The sequence below is a fragment of the Penicillium robsamsonii genome, assembly GCF_028829455.1.
Source record: "Penicillium robsamsonii strain IBT 29466 chromosome Unknown utg000001l_segment0_segment0, whole genome shotgun sequence".
Classification (NCBI taxonomy): Eukaryota; Fungi; Ascomycota; class Eurotiomycetes; order Eurotiales; family Aspergillaceae; genus Penicillium; species Penicillium robsamsonii.
In genome coordinates this window covers 5,754,648-5,773,532 of record NW_026643219.1, presented here as the reverse complement: position 1 = coordinate 5,773,532, position 18,885 = coordinate 5,754,648, and the positions used below count along the sequence as shown (strand labels likewise).

At 47.1% G+C, this 18,885-nt stretch overlaps 5 protein-coding genes across 5 annotated transcripts; 2 read left to right on the top strand and 3 right to left on the bottom strand.

The window, feature by feature from the left end:
• Positions 1–1,828: 1,828 nt before the first annotated feature.
• N7447_002244 (uncharacterized protein) lies at positions 1,829–3,357 on the top strand (the record flags this gene model as incomplete). Its single annotated transcript, XM_057226519.1, has 3 exons — positions 1,829–2,090; positions 2,166–2,275; positions 2,341–3,357. 3 exons carry the CDS (start codon positions 1,829–1,831, stop codon positions 3,355–3,357), a joined length of 1,389 nt encoding a protein of 462 aa, XP_057090535.1.
• An 877-nt stretch (positions 3,358–4,234) lies between these two features.
• Positions 4,235–7,642, bottom strand: N7447_002243 (ATP-binding protein; the record flags this gene model as incomplete). The annotated part of the gene is made up of 6 exons (XM_057226518.1): positions 4,235–4,784; positions 4,862–5,118; positions 5,174–5,202; positions 5,266–5,321; positions 5,378–6,466; positions 6,522–7,642. 6 exons carry the CDS (start codon positions 7,640–7,642, stop codon positions 4,235–4,237), a joined length of 3,102 nt encoding a protein of 1,033 aa, XP_057090534.1.
• A 774-nt stretch (positions 7,643–8,416) lies between these two features.
• N7447_002242 (uncharacterized protein) lies at positions 8,417–10,773 on the top strand (the record flags this gene model as incomplete). Its single annotated transcript, XM_057226517.1, has 5 exons — positions 8,417–8,975; positions 9,035–9,057; positions 9,126–9,333; positions 9,411–9,689; positions 9,761–10,773. The coding sequence occupies 5 exons, from the start codon at positions 8,417–8,419 to the stop codon at positions 10,771–10,773; spliced, it is 2,082 nt and encodes a 693-aa protein (XP_057090533.1).
• A 1,386-nt stretch (positions 10,774–12,159) lies between these two features.
• N7447_002241 (uncharacterized protein) lies at positions 12,160–13,011 on the bottom strand (the record flags this gene model as incomplete). Its single annotated transcript, XM_057226516.1, has 1 exon — positions 12,160–13,011. One exon carries the CDS (start codon positions 13,009–13,011, stop codon positions 12,160–12,162), a length of 852 nt encoding a protein of 283 aa, XP_057090532.1.
• A 5,375-nt stretch (positions 13,012–18,386) lies between these two features.
• Positions 18,387–18,671, bottom strand: N7447_002240 (uncharacterized protein; the record flags this gene model as incomplete). The annotated part of the gene is made up of 1 exon (XM_057226515.1): positions 18,387–18,671. The coding sequence occupies one exon, from the start codon at positions 18,669–18,671 to the stop codon at positions 18,387–18,389; it is 285 nt and encodes a 94-aa protein (XP_057090531.1).
• Between the last annotated feature and the right edge of the window lie 214 nt (positions 18,672–18,885).

Below are 18,885 nucleotides of genomic sequence, written 5' to 3'. Positions count from 1 at the left end.
GTTTAAAATTCGCCGAAACAGTTCCTATTGGCTTGACACTCACCATGTAAAGGGCATCACCTGGAAAAAAAAAAATAGGGAGTGAAAGAGGATTAAACAAATATTTCTACTTCCAATGCTTTGAACAGAAAGACCATGTACAGACCCACCACGGGAAATGAATGGTGGCTGTGTGGCGTGTTGTTCACGCAGGCTATCTTAACCATTGCCCTTGAGATGTACGCTCTCGTCTGAACTACTCTAACCAGAATAGTTATATACTTGTGGAATGGCAGTTATGGGTGACTCCTACCATAACTCATGTCCCGGTACCCTACATGATTCCAACTAACCTCGGCATTTTATCGTTTAATATGGGTTTGTCTGCTAGAAATCTTTTAGCCGAGCGTTCGCTAGTTCATTAGCGTCATATCCGCGTACAATCTTGACCCTTACAACCATATATACAACCAAAAAAAAACACATACAACAGCATGTGTATGACCGTGGTCACCTAGCGCTCACGGTTCGGGCATGGGCGGCTCGCCACTCTATTCAGGGCGGATATTCACCCATCTGAATATCCAGACCGTACAGCACAAGGTACATTAAAAATTTCCCATTTGACATACAGCTTCCAGCTGCTTCCATACAAGGGGTGTTCAATTCCGTACTACACTCATGTAAAACCAGACGGTCGAGGACACATTACAGCAGGGTGAGGATTTGCCCTCACTACACTTTGCCACAATAGGCTCAACGGACGTAGTAGGTTCGCTCGACCATTGGGTACGGGAGCCGGCGGATGTGCGAGTGTAGCCCGAAGAAACACTGCAGTTTATCACCCCAAATTAGGTGATATCTTTAGAAGCAGAAGCGCCAAGACAGGGGACATTCGTTTATCAACAGCCTCGGCAAACTGGTCGTCACATCAGCCTCATTGTACCAGGGGGATGCAGTTTCGGCAGAGAAAGTTGTATTGTTATTGTTATCCGTTCGTTGATTTGGATCCTGACAGAAATCCATACAACAATGTATGGGTATTCTACAATGAGCAATCACACGAAAAATAGTAGACCGTTTTGATCACAATTACCATGTGCTATATAACTGCATGTACATACCTATAATAATAAATGCATTGCAAGGCTCTGAATGTGGTAGTGTTGTAGCCTGACCGGCCCTTCCGGAGATTAATTTGTAACAGAAATGTAGGTACGACAACATATACTCTAACTAAAACAACAAAATCCGCTATTTTTTTTTTCAATCTGTGTGGACTAGCTTACTATTATGCACTTTCGTATGGGGAATTCCAATCTGCGAGTATTTTCCCAGAATATCCCCTGTAATTCCACGGTATGTAATGGTATTCGACAAGTTGCCCAAACATCTTCAAGTTGTATCACAGCGTCTCGGGCCGACAATGGACCATCATCATCACAATTATTGCTGTATTGGGAGTATGATTGACGTTGGACTAACCATTTTAAATCCAAGCCGTCTGCAGATCCCCCGCTTTGCCTGGGGGCCGCGGGTTTGAACACTGCCCCGGCTTTTCTCTAGGAGGACCGTCGGCTTATTATCGGCGAGCTAACTGGATGAGGAGAGATTTTCAGAATAGATATAGTATATTGGAGACAAACCACATCTGTGAAGGATTGGCAACCCCGTGCCAAGAGTTATGGCAAGCAAGGAGAAGGTCTCCGAGCCTGGCTGCGTAAAGAGAACATCTTGTAGATCCAGATATAAAAGGAGGCGAGCTTCTCCGATCGGTATCAAACTCAAATCATTTACCACAAGCCCACTACAATAGTCACCAATTTGAGGCTTCACTTTTGCCTGAAGTATGAAGCTGTCCCACACCCTGGCAGCTTTGCTACTCCCCCTGGTATGCACTGTATCAGGGGCAGATGTGAAAGCATGGAAGTCACGCAATATTTACTTTGCACTGACTGATCGCATTGCCCGTGGAAGCGATGATGCAGGTGGAGATGCCTGCGGCAAGCTTGGAGACTACTGCGGTGGAACTTTCCAGGGCTTGCAGTCCAAGCTTGACTATATTAAGGGGATGGGCTTTGATGCAATCTGGATCACCCCTGTTGTTGCTAGTGAGTTCAATTATTTCCCCAGGCTGTTCTGTTCTCGACGACGCAACTTATCTGACCGCGTTACCATTTCTACAGATGCGCCAGGTGGATATCATGGATACTGGGCGCGGGATCTCTATAGCATCAATGAGAACTATGGCACTGCCGATGACCTCAAAAGTCTAGTTGATGCGGCTCATAAGAAGGCAAGTACAATCTATAGCGCTTCCTCCGGTCCAAGTTTGAAAATACTAACCGGCTTCGCAAATAGGGAATCTATGTCATGGCAGACGTAGTTGCTAACCACATGGCCGCTCCTATCAGCGATAACAAGCCTGAGCCATTGAACCAGGAGAGCGCCTACCATTCCGACTGCAAAATCGACTACTCAAGCCAGGATAGTGTTGAAAACTGCCGTATCGTACCAGAACTACCTGATGTGAACACGCAGAGCCCCGAGATCCGGGAGCTCTTCCAGAAATGGATCAAATGGCTCGTCACGGAATACGGGTTCGACGGCTTGCGCATCGACACTGTCAAGCACGTTGAAAAGGACTTCTGGTCAGAATTCTCCGCCGCTGCCGGCGTTTACACCATCGGTGAAGTCTGGGACGGTGACCCAGAGTACCTTGCCGGATACGCAAAAGGCATGGACGGCCTGCTCAACTACGCAGTCTACTATCCTGTGAACAACTTTTACCAGCAAAAGGGATCTTCCCAAGATATAGTCGACATGCATGATAAAATCAATAGCGCCTTCCCTGATCCCAGCGCCCTGGGCACGTTCATCGACAATCACGACAATGCGCGATGGCTGAGCGTAAAGAATGAGAAGACGCTTTTGAAAAACGCACTCGCCTATGTGATTCTCGCCCGGGGTATCCCCATTGTCTACTACGGCACGGAACAGGGCTACGCGGGCGGCGATGACCCCGCAAACCGTGAGGACCTATGGCGCAGCAAATTCAGCACCGACTCGGACTTGTACAAGGCCATCTCTCTGCTCTCGGCGGCGAGAACGGCTGCTGGTGGTCTCGCTGACGACGACCATGTCCATCTGTACATCGAGGAGTCGGCATATGCGTGGAGCAGAGCGGGTGGAGACCTCATTGTCCTTACTTCCAACGGTGGATCTGGAACTGAGGGTAAGCACTGCTTCGACTCTAAGAAGCCTGGTGGGACGTGGAAGAATACCTTTGGAGAGGGCACAATCACCGCCGATGAAAGCGGACAAATCTGCATCTCTATCTCCGATGGCGAGCCTGCGGTGCTGGTTGCGAGCACTTAAGTGAGAGTGACTAGTTCTCTCTAGTCGGCTCTTCATAACCGCCTAGCTGCAGTGAGTTTAGGGGTTTGTTCTATTCAGTTATGCGATAGTCCCTATCATGCTGTCAAGGTTCTATTGGCACAACGACATTCTGTTTGGGATATTCTTGTCATCTTTCATTTTTGTATTCAATGTAGTTGACTAAATCATAGATTCTATTTAGCTGAAGACTGTATCACTGTGTGCCGAATTTATCTCAATTTCCTCTTCCACCCCGAGACCCATTCGGTCTAGAAGCAGTTGACTGTTCCAAAGAGGCTCACAAATCGAGCTACCAAAGAAGAGAAAAAGTCAAGGCCATTTTGTTATGTTCACCAAATAATCCTCTCGGTTTGTCTTCCAACCAACCTACATCAACTAATCTACGTTCTGCCATCTCTGTCAACCATATCAGGTCGCTGCTACCCCCGAGAAGCTCTGTAAGGGTATATGTGGCTGTGTATCGACCTTAATATATGCAATTAATCTCTAAGTTCTTTCTTTTAAGTTGAAACTTTGAACCCGAAAAAAATTATATGGTATAGGTATACAGGGTATGAGAATAAAATGATAACTATATAATGAGTTCATATGGATTTCGGGGAGTATAGTAACAACAAATTCCAGCGGGTAGTACTACCACGTATAGAAGAAAGGCCTATAGTTAGGACTATTTACGGATTCTTTAGGGAATTCGCCGCTAGTATAAGCCTAGGCTGGTCAAAGACTACCAGCTTACCCTGGTCTACTTTTTCGATCATGTTGTAGAATCCATCAAAAAAGGGATATTAGTTGAATAAAATCCTGTCTTTGACCATGTTATCTCTAGAGATTAAAATGACAACCCGCAATTAAGCTCTCACTTTGACCTCTTATGACTCGACCTTTTCTTCCCATCCTTTGTCTTCGAAGTAGACTTTCCTTTACGCTTTTTCTTCTTGTCCTCCTCTGATGGAATCAAGTCCGATTCAGGCTCGGAGCTCTCATCGCTTTCAGCATGTCGACGATCTGGCTCACTGGACTCTTCCGTATCCGATGATGTACTCGAGTCCGAATCAGTGTCGGAAGGCTGCGCTTCCTTGAACGCGCCTCTCTCAAGCCCTCGGCCTTTGGAAGAACGATTTGAATGCCCAAACGCATATACTGAGCGACCCGGATCCGCGTTGCGTACCATGGGAACCACCATAGGTTGATTTTGGAAGTTATCGGCGCGCCAGCGATGCTCTTCGGCAAGTTGTGAATCATTCTTTCCCTGGCTGAGCGAGAGGAGGTATCTGTCGAATTCCTCGGCAGCGGCGGCGACTCGGGTGAATTGTTCCTTACCGAGGATGATATCATTTGATCGTTTGTTGTTCCGTGCGTCGAAGGCAGCAAGAGCAACGGCTGTCTGGAATGCGTTGCGAATTTGTCTACAAATAAAGGGCTTTGATCAGCATAAAGATTTTGATTGAGTGCGTGAAATGAATGATGGCAATTTGTACAGTACCTTCCATTCCAGTTGAGCAGGTTCTTGTCTTTGATGTCCTTGAAGTGCTCTTTTGCGAACTTGATAATTTCTTTCTCCCGGATATCGAAGTCCGGATTTTGCGCCTCGAACTCCTTCCTGATCCGTCCGATGTTGTTCTTCCATATCTGGATGGATGTTTTCTTGTCCAGTTTCGGATAATACAAACTGACATGGATTCGAGACTTGAATGCCCGGTCGATTTGGCCGACGCGGTTTGTGGTCAGGAATAAGATCCCCTATCTGGGTTAGGAGAGACTCAAAAAGTATCATTGTTGAATGTGTTGAACTTACACTGTAGTATTCCAAGGTTCGAAGGAAAACTTCGTAATGGAAATTGCAATTAGTATTATCTATATAATCAACAAACGGAGGGACGGACCTACCTGAAACAATAGCATTGCGAGGGAGATCGGTATCATTGCGTCGCTTAAGAAAAACACTATTGTGAAATTAGCAAGGCCATGAAGAACTTGAGGTTGGAAGGATGTAACAAACTCGGCTTCGTCAAGAAGAAGAACGCATCCCCATTTATGAGCAAGCTGGAAGTTCCGCTCCAAGTTCTTCTCCACAAATTCAGCGTTGTCTCCTATGTCACCACATGTGACCGGGAAAAGAGGCCGTTTGGTATGATCGGCAACGCATTCAGCTGTACTAGTCTTGCCAACTCCCGGTTCGCCGTGCAGCAAAATAATCAGGCCCTTACCTTTGCCCTGAATAAGGTCGACAGATGGCAGGGAACCCCCCCGCCCTTCAGGCTTACTTGGGATACTCTCATGATTTTCAACCATGGCCAAGACTGTTTCTTTAATACTGTCGCTTATAACCAAATTTTGCCACCCATCGGTATATTGGACATCGCTAATGCTCTCGATATCGAACGTTGCCCATTTGCGAGAACGGAGAACAAACCCATAGACCTTAAAGGGAAGAAGGGCCTTCTGGTCTGGGGTCAAGTCTTCCGCATATCCCGTGGAGTCAATCAAAGTCCCATTCAGGCTTTTGAATTGCTGTTCTTCTTTTTCGTCGATTCCGGAGTCTTGAGCAACGTAGTCGTTCCCACAGCAGCCTTCTGAGCCGCATCGAATACAACGGAAATAACCCAAATTCGTCTCTCGGGGATCATGATCGACCAGACTATCCAGTCCAATCTGGGGTTTGTTGTCTGACATCTCTAGAAACGCCAGTTGGAAATCAATGATTACCTGAGATTCCACTTGTTCCGGATGCTTATCCAAGGTTAATCCACGGTATTGCTTATGTGCCGTCTTTTGTGGGTTCGATAAAACTGCAAAGTTTTCACCTCGAATGACCATCGCTTCGCGAATGCTTTCATGGTCCGGATCGAATTGCAATGGATAGACTGGGAGAGCAGTCATATCTCGCTCTCCTTCATACTTCCGGATCTGGAATGTACAGTTTACTGGGCCATATTGGGCTCCATCGAAGTCAACGTAGAAGCACTCCACTATGAAACTGCCCGGAGAGTATCCTTGGTCCTTCAATTTGACCCCAGCATAGTTTGCCGGGGGGTCACCCGCGAGGGAGTAAAGCGGTCTCCCTCCCGTTGCGCGAATCACCCGGTATCTAGAATTTACGTTAGCAATTTATCATATGATTCTAATTTAGTCGGAGGGCTCACAGTTGAATCTGTTTTGAAGCGGGAGTGCGGACGGTGGTTCCTGGTCGGAACAGATGCCAAAGATCACAGAATGCTACTTTGCGAGTCGTGCCCTTCTCAAAATCCTCTCTTAACTTGAAGACACGACCTAAATGATTTGCCATAAATTCATTCAATAACCGAAGATGTTCAAGGGCCTTTAGACTCTCCGTTTCTTTTAATGGACCAATTGCCGTTGAAGGGTCTTGACTTCCAGCTATGCTATCACCATGGATCTGTTCGAGTTTCTTTTGATGCTCCAAGAGCTCCTTCCCGAACAGAGTCAACAGCTTAAAGGGCCTCATGAAGGTGACTTTATGCTCGTGGGGGCCGCGCTGCGAGAGCTGGTCTGTGACTTCGTTCAAGACCTTCAAAAGAATTGGCGAGCGAAGCCGGATCTGAAATATAGGAAGGGTGGTCTCTTTGCCATCAATGGCGACTTTGTTCCCAGCGACGACCATGGGGGACTGTTTTGTCGTTATCGACCGCACTGCTCTGAACGACAGAGGCTCTTCGATTAGGGCCTCAATGATACTCTGTGGGCTGTTGTCGATTTCTGGGACGTGCTTCCACTCGCCTTTCGACTCGGGTACGTCATATATAACGGAGTACTCTTGCCAGCTAAGCCATTTGGTCGTAACCTCGCTATCAGGCACGTTGCTTTTGTTATAATTGACAGAGTTCAGATTCTGCGGTCCAAGAATTGCGGTCTCGAGTGCCTCAAGACGGTCGTGAAAGAGTCGATGGAGCATCGCCTCCTGGTAAAGTCGCGCTGGGACGTCTTGAATTCGCTCTTGTAAAGAACGTTGCTCATAGATCGTGGAGATTCTGTTCCAGAATCTAAGGTGAAATAAATCATCTTTGGCATCCTCGAGTGGAGGTTCTGCTTTATTTTTCTCATTGAGTTGACCATTGAGAGGTTCATCCTCTGTCTTGCTAGGCTGACCGTTCTTCGCCGCATCAGGGGATAAAGAGGAAGACGGGATGCCGGCTTCAGTCTGAGACGAGTCTGTGTTGCCGTCCGTGGCTGGCGTGGAGACACTTGGTTCGGAAGATATACCTAAGGAGTGAGGATTTACACTGTCGACGATCGCTGTTGCCATGATGCGAAAGCTCCTGCAATGCTTCTCGAGTCTTTGAAACACGAGGGAATTCCGAGGTTACTGAGTTGGTCACTGATTTGTGCGTGTGGTACTCTGGCCAGTTTACCTCACATATACAGACAATGTTCTGTAACAGGTGTCAGCGCCGCGTCAGCCTTGCTTTAAGGCAGCTGAAAATATCACCCCACCAGAAGGACTTTTTGCTTTTTATGCTCGGACATCCTTTTCAACAAGTAATATCCTGCGCTCGAATCCTTTTCCTATCTCCCAGCGCCTAGTGCTGCAACTAGTAGAGATTAGCCGGGCTAGAGGAAGCCACCTGGACGGGGGAGTTCCATGTTGGTAGTAGCGCCCGCCCCCATACGCGTATGCACGTGTCTGAATTAGGCACGAATCCTTCCTTGCCATGCCTATTGGCCCTCGATTGCTCTGAGCAAGAACTTGCTACTGTTCTCCCCTCTAGCGTGGTGCGATGAACTACGGCCGATCGAAGGTCCTCGCGCCAAAGCCGCGCTATATTTAATTTTAGTGCCAGAAGAGGGGGTGGAAATGATGATAAAATACTTGGAGCTCCCAGCCAATGATCTGATATGATCTCAAGCGATGAAGCGCCCAACAGCCTGAAGGCAACCTGCCCCTCACCATTCCTCTACTTAGTGATCGAGTCGACCTGATTCTTGAGCTGGGTCATAGAAGGTTTGGCTACTCCATAACACCGCCAGCTAAGTAGGATTATCTTTGTGTTTTCTTCAGGAAACATAGGTCACGAACAGGATGGCAAAACAACCCGTAACCAAGTTCCCAGTTCGTCATTCAACTAATATCCCCGCGAGCTTCATTGAGAATCACCAAACCACCGCTGAAGACGAAGAAAAACTTAAATTCGTTCATCGCATCAACTCTTTCCTTCCCGAGAAGGACGCAACTCAGGTTGAGCTAGAGTGTAAGCAACGAATGTGTGTATATTCACCTTCCGTCCATCATATGCCGAAAATGTCTGAACCTATTGCTTATTCTCGAGGATGTTTTGTTAGTGAGGAGTCTTTTAAAAGTACGACCAACAATGTTCAAGCCCTAAATGAGGCACTGGAGGCTTTCCGCCTGAAATTGTGCAAACCTAGCCAATCCCAAGTCAGCCAGTCTATACCATCAGGTCGGAAAGTAGACTGGTCGGATGTGATGAAACAGCTGCAAAGTGCTCAGAGCTACTACGAGAACCGTCATGGAGGTGGACCGATTGGCAAAGCGCTTTCCAAATTTGGGAGATATACGGAGTCGCTGAAGGGGTGGCTAGACCTGCTTCCTGCTGGGGATTATGGGTCTACTATATGCGGTACGTATGCACCTATCATATTCGATGCGATCGATGCTAAGTGCCCGAGGATTGTACAGGGGGACTCAAGCTATTGTTATCGGTATGGCAACAGGAACATTCCAAATTGACTTGATTCCCAACCCCCGAGCTCCGACTGACTCCATCTAGGCCCTTGATGAAACTCAGAAGCTGGATAGCTTAGTTTTCGTGGCACTGTCGGACATACCCGAGATCTTGTACGAAGCCCGGTTCTACCTGGATGCGTACAGAGTTCCTAGGTTGAGTATTAATATGCTGGAAAAGATGGCTGACCTATGTAACCACGTTCTTGTTGTGCTGCGGGAAATCGTTTGTTACTGTCTTGAAACAAAGCCTAGTAAGTACACATATATACTCCTTTTTCCCGAGTGGAAAGGTCGCATCTCTGAATTTCTTTATTCAACCTTTGCATAGAACATTTTATTTCAACGGTCTTCAAGGGACCGAAATCAAAAGAGTCTCTACGACAAGCAATTTCCGACCTCAGGGAACGCGCCACCTCTCTTTCTCGACAGGCAGAGCTCACGAACCACCAAACTATACAGAATATCAGCGAAGATATTCAAGGCATTAAACAGAGTTGTCATAACGCAGAAGGTAGCCGCACGGACATTTATGTCAATCTATACGTGCTCTACTCTGGGCACCCATCTCTCGATAGCAAAGGCGAACTTCTGTCCGACAGTATGGATGGTCAGTATTATGCAACTGTCAAAGTCTTTTACAAATTTTATCAAATCTGAACGTGAAAAATAAAAATCTAGCGTCCCCTCGATTGTCTCTTGCCGGCGTTCAAGTTCAAAACTCCATCAGTGCAAGCTCTTCCCCGGGAATCAAGCCTTCGTGGAGTCCATCCGTAACCGACCTACCAGATCTAAGAGATTTGCTCACCCTATGTGTTAATTCTCAATCTAACGATCACTTAAACGTTCCCCAACGGACTCATCATCGACATCAATCTTCCCCCAAGCCCCAGGAGCCCCTGATCACCACCGAAGGCCTTCTGCACCTCCTCGCATTCGACGAAACCAAGGTCGCCAGCGACCGAGGCACGAATGTCCACCCAGGCAGGTTCAACAAGCGCGAATCGCAGAAACTCCCCTTCATTACGAGATCTACCCAGTTTCAAAACTGGATCGACAAGACCGAGGGGAAAAACGCCTCCCTACTCGTTCAGGGTCACTTTGACTCTGAAGATGCCACATCGGCTTTGACACAGCTCTGCGCAAGGATCGCTTATGAGTCCGCTCCTAATCCCAAAGTACTGGTTCTCACTCACTTTTGCTCGCTCCATACTGCCAGTCGCGCGGAGATCGGTAGCCGGGCTGGTCCCACGGGGTTAATCGCCAGCTTTATCGGTCAACTTCTCTCCTACGACTCCCATCGAGTCCAATTTGATCTATCGGAAATCACGAAACATACATTATCACAAATCGAGGAGTTTTCAGTGAAGAAACTGTGGCGGTTCTTCCGAATGCTCATCGCCCAGGTTAAGAAGGGAATCACGATTATCTGCATTATTGACAATATCTCATCGTATGAGACGGACGAAGCGGTGTGTGATCTGGAATTTTTAGTCTGTTGTCTGCAAAAGTGGGTCAAAAAGGCAAACCAGACTTCGTCGAAGCCAAGGATGAAGTTGTTGATCACCGACACGAACCAGACCACCCGGGTCTACCGGTATTTTCAACAAGATGATATTCTGGACCTTGAAGGGGGTGGTGAATCGGGGGATGATTGGAAGGATGACTCTGAGGAGGACAGCTGGATAATATAATTTGGGGAGAGGCTCGCCGTTCACAAATTGGAGCCAAAAACATCACACGATATTGCAAAGTTGAAATCGGAACTAGAAGAAGTTGAATTTCTGCTTCTTAGTATTTCCGTAGTGCAGTGGTGCTGGCCAAGCTAGATAACCCGTACTCGCTTTGCCCTGGACATCTGTGCTTCGTGCCGAGGCCTCTTCGATGACTCTGCACAGTTCTGTACCCAGCGTTGTCTTCTGGGCACAAAATGGCGGGACTCTGGATGATTCGTGTCCAAATGTTCATACCCACGGGCAACTGGGAACGGTATTCAGCATCCTGTCAATGCTGCTAAGTTTGTGTCATGCCTTAAGCAGCAAATATATGAGAAGATTGACTGGTGAATCCCATTTGGGACTTGTGGATCATACAGTGCCCCGTTTAAGCTCACATGCTCTTATTATGGGTATACTGTTATGGGAAAAGGGACGACATCCGGTCTCTGGCAGCAACACGTTTCTCGTGAAGCGGAGATATTCTAGATCTCACGAAAAGCGCAAGGTTCTGCTGTCCCAGTGTTCCTCGGCAAGATAGATCTGGCAAAAATATACTTTCTATATGGAGCTGGACAAATTCGGCATATGCTCGTTATAGGTTAGGCCGGCCAGAGTATAGCAAAACCCAAGCAAACTACGGAGCTTCGCGGGGAGATAAAAGGTCGAAGAAGAAAATACGCGCTTTGGGGGTGTGACGCTTAGACTTTCGGCCTGATAATATCCTATGGAATGATGGACTAGGACGGGATAGTAATACAAGGTGCTTGGCTTGTCGTGTGGAACTCGGAGAAGAACGAGGGCTATTCCAGTACAGTGGAATTCGAAATCAGTTTTCACTCTAAACTTTTGCGACTTAATTCCCGAACCCTACGTGGAGACACGCTAATATGATTTTAATTCTTCCCTGGTAATCCATGTAGGAGGCTGTATTATATTCGCTGGTAACCACAATGAGTTTTTGTTATCATACCGTAAATATTGTCAAGCGCAGACGTTCAAAGTCACGGGAGGAAAGGCGGCCATTTCTAGCCTCAAAAGCGGTCATTTTCGGCGTCAATTCCGCATGTCCTCAGATTCGTAATATTGTGACCTGTGAAATACTGTATCCGGTTAATTTTACCATTTGGGTTTAGCACCATGTATTTGATCCTCTTCCCATCTTCTAGATCGGATCTCACGGCTTCGCATCACGAGATACACAAGGCTCGCCGTCAGCTATCTAGGACTGGTACTACCGGCTGGATCTATATACCTATCTTTTTATACATTGTATATTTTACGAGGGCTTAATGTACCGTCTGCAACTTCACTCAATAAGTCGTGCATTCTGTCTTCATTTATATACCGCATGCAGGGGCCTGGTTACTTTTCCCTGAATGTAAGTGGCCCTTCATCCTGTACCATTACAGCGCGCATCTTCTTCCATTTATCAGTCATTCTATCCACGCTGCGCACAGATACAATCTCATTCTCCGGTGTAGTATGGAGATGGCTTGATAATAATGGAAGCGCCATACACTTCCACAGCACGGCCTTACGACGTTTGCTTTCTATTGCAGTTCCCAGAAGCAGCGCGGTTGATCCCAGAGTAACAATAACCGGAAGAATTATCCACGGCCATCGGATATGAATGAATGTCTCGACTCGAAATGCCTTCCCCCGAGTCGGCTTACCCCCGCGATAAGCGCGTAGGACATCAGTGACGCTAGTGGACATTGAATCGAGTAATTGACTGAGGTTGCCTTTGCGCAGAAAGGTTGTTAGGTCTAACACATCTGATTGTGTGAAATCAGTTGCGCCATTGAATATTCTCATCATTGCAGGTTTGAAACTGTTGAACATCCGCTGATCGATGCTGTAGGACGGGTTTTTTGATAGGGTTGCCGACCCGTTTGGGGGTGCAAAGTAAACGGGGAATGGTGAGGTATGAGTGCGACTTTCTTCAGGGACATCTCTAGCAATGAGCTGCTGTGTATCAATAACCTGCATTGGATGGCTGTTTTGGGTGCCAGGCGGGTATAAGCTCGCTGAGTATCGTCGTTCGTAAAAGTATACAGCACATTCTGTTACCAATGGCTTTGTTGGAGGAGCTGTCGCGTTGGATAGAGTATAGAAAACCGGGTTGGTATAGTCTATCTCAATGAGGGAGACAATTGGGGTCTGAATGTCAAAAATTGTGTTGTTTTCCCTTGGACGGGAACTCCAATGGTTCATATTGAACATAACTTTGTCGTAATTTGTTGACTGAAAACCGAAACCAGAATAATTGCCATTGGAGTTCAAGTAAGTTGTTTGGGGGAAACCATCAAAATCGAAAGAGAAGTTACTCGAAGTTTGGTAGCTGCAATTTGTAGGGGTTTCCCTGAAGGCTGGGAGGACTTTATCCCAAAAGGCTGCATATTCTGGCACCTGACACTTCTGATTTGTTTGCGATGTGGTATCCTTGCATTTACTACACATCCCTAGTGTAACAAACTCTGGGAATTTGCAAGAGCTTACGTTGCATTGAGGCTCAAGAGGAGTATGTGTCTGCAAGAGTCCACTTATTAAGGTGGTCAAAAGCGTCGGCGGGAGCTCAAGAAATATTTCACTTCTATCTAGGTCCCCCATCATGAACCATTACTGTGAGGTTTGGGTAAATGCAGTGGCATTCAGTGCAGCAACGGTTCGTGAAGGGAATACCAAAATTTACTGTGTAAATGGATCCACTATAAGCGCCAGAGCCGTAAGAGATGCCCCAATATAAGTTAGGCTTCCTGTTTTCGACCCAAATATTCCCCTTAGTAAAACTTATAAGGATCCCCAGGGTCCCTGACTTACCTGGTCAATAACCTGTATGTGATATAGTGGGGCTGGATTTTGAAATAGGTTCCATTTCAGCTGGCCGAGACATGAGGACATCGCGACCAGTACTGCGGCTTTAGTAGTGGTGACGATGATTGATACGATGGTATTAGGGGACACGGTATATTTCCAGGTCGCGTATGGAGTGTTATTTATCGTGATAAGAAAGGCGACCAAAAGAATAAGGCCCATGACGGCTAGGGTAATAGAACCGATTTCCCATGCCCAGGACCCGCTCCAATCGAACCCAGATTGCTTCGTTTCAATGTCTGTTTGCGAATATGTATGCAAATTTATATCGTCTATATCTGAGACGCCCATTTCAGTCTCGCTGGCATGCCTATGAATAGACATACGAGGACTGGCTTGGTTTTCAAACCTATCTACCTCGAGATCAGATTCGCTCTGGCCGTCGTGTAAAGCGGAATATGACGGATGAGTTGCCATTGTGATATCACTTGGTCGACCGAAGTAGTCTCTAGTATACAGGTGTTAAGTAGACCCTTTTAGGTGATGGCGGGGAAGTGGAGAGGAAAAGGAGGTTTATCATTGTGGTTATGGGCGGTTGAGCCTCAATAAATAGTGGTTATTTTTACAACCAACTCTGCGGTGCTGACATTCTCAGCCTATCATTTATACGCTAGTCAATCCGTCGTAATTGGTTCGCCTATGTGATGTCACATTGCCCAGCTCCTGATGGCGTAGATCTATTTTTGTTATTCGCAAATGCCTTGGTGCCCACTTGCCTTCGAAGCAATACCTAAGCAATGCGGGCCAACAGCGAAAATACCCGCACACGCTGCTGTATTATGCTCTTTTTTTGTTTTGTTTTTTTGCGTAGAAGAGTCCGACCAAATCATAGAAAAAGAAGAAATCAGTCGTTCGTTTCAATTTCTGATTGTTAATAATGTCACAACTTCCCGAGATAAATTGTAGCCAAGACCGGACTAAAGAGTTGTGACAGCAACAACACCCTGTGAGAAAAAAACCAGCATGGGAGGAGAACGTAAGCGGTTCAGGGGCTTGCAGGAGGATATTCAGGTGTAGAATAGTGGTGCTCAGGGCATTCAGGTGAACGGGCTTAATAGACTGAAGAGTAGGGCAGGCAGCAAGCAAGAGGGGGATTTCCTAACGAATCAAAAAAAAAACCAGGTGAACAAAAACATACAACAGTGAGGATTCGCTGGTGGTCACCCACCCAACTACTAACTCACCGGCGTGTGGCTTAAGTACGGCTGAGCGGACGGGAAGCCCTGTTTTCCACACCCTATGGTCGTATGTACAAGAATACGTATGAGAATAGAAGATGTAATAGAAGTTGCTGGGTGCAGATATATTCGAGAGTTTAGCGTCGCGCGACCGGAGGTGAGAAGGGTGAGTGCACTATAAACGGGGTGAGAATCCTTATTCAAGGAAGAAACACCAACCAGCTGGTGCGAGTCGGAAGAACTTAGGATGCTTGGACCAGAAGAGCAATGTCTGAGATCGCTCCTGGAAGTCGACGCCTGTCCCTCTCTGTCGATACTGTCGCCTCTCTCCAAAACAATGAAACCTCATGGTCAAACCTCGAACAAATTTAAGCTGTGCAAGGTCTACTAGAGGATTTGTACCGTTTCCGGACGCCCCAAGGCGAGCAGATTAGTTCATCCGATGTCATCATTATCAGTCCATATAAACCCCAGCGGAGCCTTATAGCCGCCACTTTAGGGGAGACCGAGCATAGCTGTCTGTATCCGGACAGTCTGACAGTGGACGCGGCGCAGGGCTAAGAGGCGTCTATTGTGATTATCCTGCTGATAAAGCCTAGCGAGGTTACTGAGGAAGTCCGCTTCGTTGCCAATAAGGAGAGATTTCATGTCGCTTTAAGCCGCTCCCAGAAAGTTATTATCGCTGTTAGCAACGCACGCCTTTGACCTGAGCCTGTGATCAAGAATATCGAGAGAAGGTCGAGTCATAACAAGTTCTTTACCGGCATTCTCCGGCTGATCACGGCCAGGGCCAACCACTAAGTTCACTATTCCTAGTTTCTGGCGGCACCGGTAACTTCAAGTAATGCCATCTCGATTGCTGATCAGATGGATGTCGATAACACCTCTGAATCCGTTGGCCATGACCCCGCCACTGGAACGTTGGCTCAAAGCGTGGCCCCGACTTCACTAGATCTGCTCCAAGACTCGCGCGTTCGACTACATCCGTCAATTTCCCGGCCAAGATCCCGCTCTCCGCTGACTCGGCAGTCACCAGGTTGTTCCAGAGCTCCATCCATGGCAGTAGCACACGCGAGATCACATCGAGACCCGGATAATAGAGAAGCGCGCCGTCAACTGTTGGCGGCTATAATGCGCCGGAATCAAGCGGAGGCGGAGGTAGCGGAAGCAAGAGCAAAATTTGCCCGAGACGAAGAGTAAATGGCTTTTCTAGAACTTGAGGATGAAGACATGATGGGCTGAGATGCTGCGGTTTTCCCTGACAGCCAGGAACACTCCTTTCCCTGTGGTTCCATGTTGGTGAGAGCATGGTATCACTTTCCTTCTGCCATTTGTAGCTGTTGCCGTCAATGCAATAACGTTCTTTTACCCCACACTATTCGTATGCGGCCTTCTCTGCTTACCAACGTAACACTTAAATAACTCGATTCATCTGGCTCAAAGTGACATAAGGGCTGTAAATAGATTATATGGAAGATAATACTCCGATATCTTTCTATGTCTTTTCCGCTGATCCTTACATACATATGTAGCCATTGTCAGACATGATCCTGACCCACACTCCCAGTGGCGCCAGATGGTCTACGAGACTTCTTTGATATACACAGAAGGAAAGCTCACGAGACCGACCGCTGACGCACACGTTACTGGAGAGTTTTCCACGGGATGAGAATTGATAGAATCGGATGCAAAGGTAAAGGTTTAGGATAGCTTGGCAATTCTTGGAAAAATAGGAGAGAATGACTCATTAGTTATTTAATGTTGATAAAATCCAGGGATGACGAGCGTACGCGTAAATATCATAATGGTAAAATTCTCTAACTAACTAAGCAAAATAACATTTTGAGACGGTTCCTCAGGATAACCGAATGTGTAAGGAACTGACGTTTGATTAAAGAGTGAAATTCTTAATGCGATGAGAGGATGCGTAGATAGCGAAGTATGACCATAAAGTGAGAGATGTTTCGAATAAGATATAATTGATTGGCCTTCCTTTTCCCTCCATTACTTCTGCCCTAAGAACAGCAGGGTTGTCAGGTCGTTAGGTAGTCAGGTAGTCAGGTAAGATTTGTTTAATGTGACTACCTGCCGACCTTTCCCCCGCTGCCCTAACCGAGCTCTTGAGGAGACATCAAAGCAACATGGCCGCAGGTGCCGACTGGAGCCTCTTAGGTTCCTAATCCTGACCGTTCTATGGACCGTATGCCGTTCTTCGACCTTCGGACTCCTTGTTCAATCAACGATAACAAGGCGGGACTAGGGCGCCGCTGCCTGGAAATTTCAGTGGAAGTTTATTCTCGGTGACTATATGAGCTTTCAAGAAGTGGTCCCGATTGAGGATCATTTGCCATTTTATCGAATTGTCTTTCTAAATTCCACAAGCGAGAACGGTGTGCTGGTAGGTATCAAACATGGACTACAATGGTTATCAATTTCCTCTGAGTCGTCTGCCCCGCGAACCAGCACTTAAATGCTCGGCTCGGCAGCGCGCCTTTACCTTTCTCTGGCCTGGTTTACACGGACCTACGTTATCATCATCAGCGGATATTGGGCACAAACTGTATTAATATCGCTCGTCTGAGGTGCAGGCTCTCCGGGAAGAGGTTGCTGAGTGAGGGAAGACCCATAGGCGTCATTTGAGGATTTCCAACGACCGATAAAGAACGCCTCCCGGACGCTATTCAGTTGGCAGCTTCCATGGTTACAATAGGATTGATGACGCACATGAATATATCTGGGATAGCTCTCATATACAGTTGTTAACAGGGACTAAGGTGCACGGTGGAATATATGCACAGTGGAATATGATAATGATAGATTCATTGAGTTGTAGAAGTTAAGTTCTAAACTATGAGATTTGACAACAGTGTTCGTCGAATCGAAGTATCACAGCTAGAGTTGTCGCCTCGAGGAATGGGAGACGACTAGTAGAGGGACTCGAGGGTCACAAACATAATAGTGTTCAGGACATTCAGGTGAATGGGCTGAAGGGACTGAAGAGTAGGGTGGCAAAAGGTTACCTAGATAAAAAAAACAAAAACATACAACAGCATGTGTAGGGTCGTGGTCACCTAGCGCCCACGCTTTGGGGGGCATGGGCGGCTCACCGCTCTATTTAGGGCACTTAGGGCGGATATTCACCCACTTGAATATTCCTCGCCCCCGAATAAATACGTCCAGGAGGCCATATAGGCCATATAAAACGAAACAGGTGGAGATCGAAGCCCACACAAAGGAAAACCCGGAGAATGACAACTAAATCAAGCAACTGGCATCTCTAGGAGGCAGGAGACTGCTCAGTTAAGCTGATCGAGTCGGCCGTTTTTGGGGCTGAATTTGGCGGTCATCAAACTTCACGCACACGAGCATGGTCAGAGCCATGGGAATGGCGTCGAATGTATATGGTGGCCATTCATTCTGCCACAAGTAACCTTCAGTGCCCATGGCGAATTCGACGACACGGAAGATGTTTCGAAGGGTGATCAGGGCGCTGGTCAGGTAGCACAACCAGATGATTTGACGCCATGAGATAGCAGATTAGGGGCCTTTGAGGCGGTTACGGAGCATACGCACGTGGAAAATCAGGGCGGCAGTGACGAAGAAGGCAAAGAAGATCAACGGCACGGCAAGGCCAATAAGAAGGATTACCTTGCCATTCGACTCTTTTGACCTGGTGTCAGCACGCGAGATAATCGCCCCACCCGCCCCCTGCAGGGCCAGACTCGCCAAATCACCAGCCAGGAATATCTTGGTAATCCAGTGGACAGAGACCAGTGAGTACTTCTCGCCGCCAGTGGCGCGGATAACGCGGCCCAGAATCATATAGACGGATGCAGCAAAGCAGATGGGTGACAACAAGGTAAAGAGGAGTGAAGCGATGTAGGGTCCCTTCGACGTGATTGGATTTCAAGTTTCAATAGATAATGATTCTTCCTCTGCTTTCTCCCACACTTAATAGTAATCCTACAATAGTAAGTCGACTAGCTTGGGACAATACTCCATGATCATACATCCACGGCAATTGTTCGATGAGAAG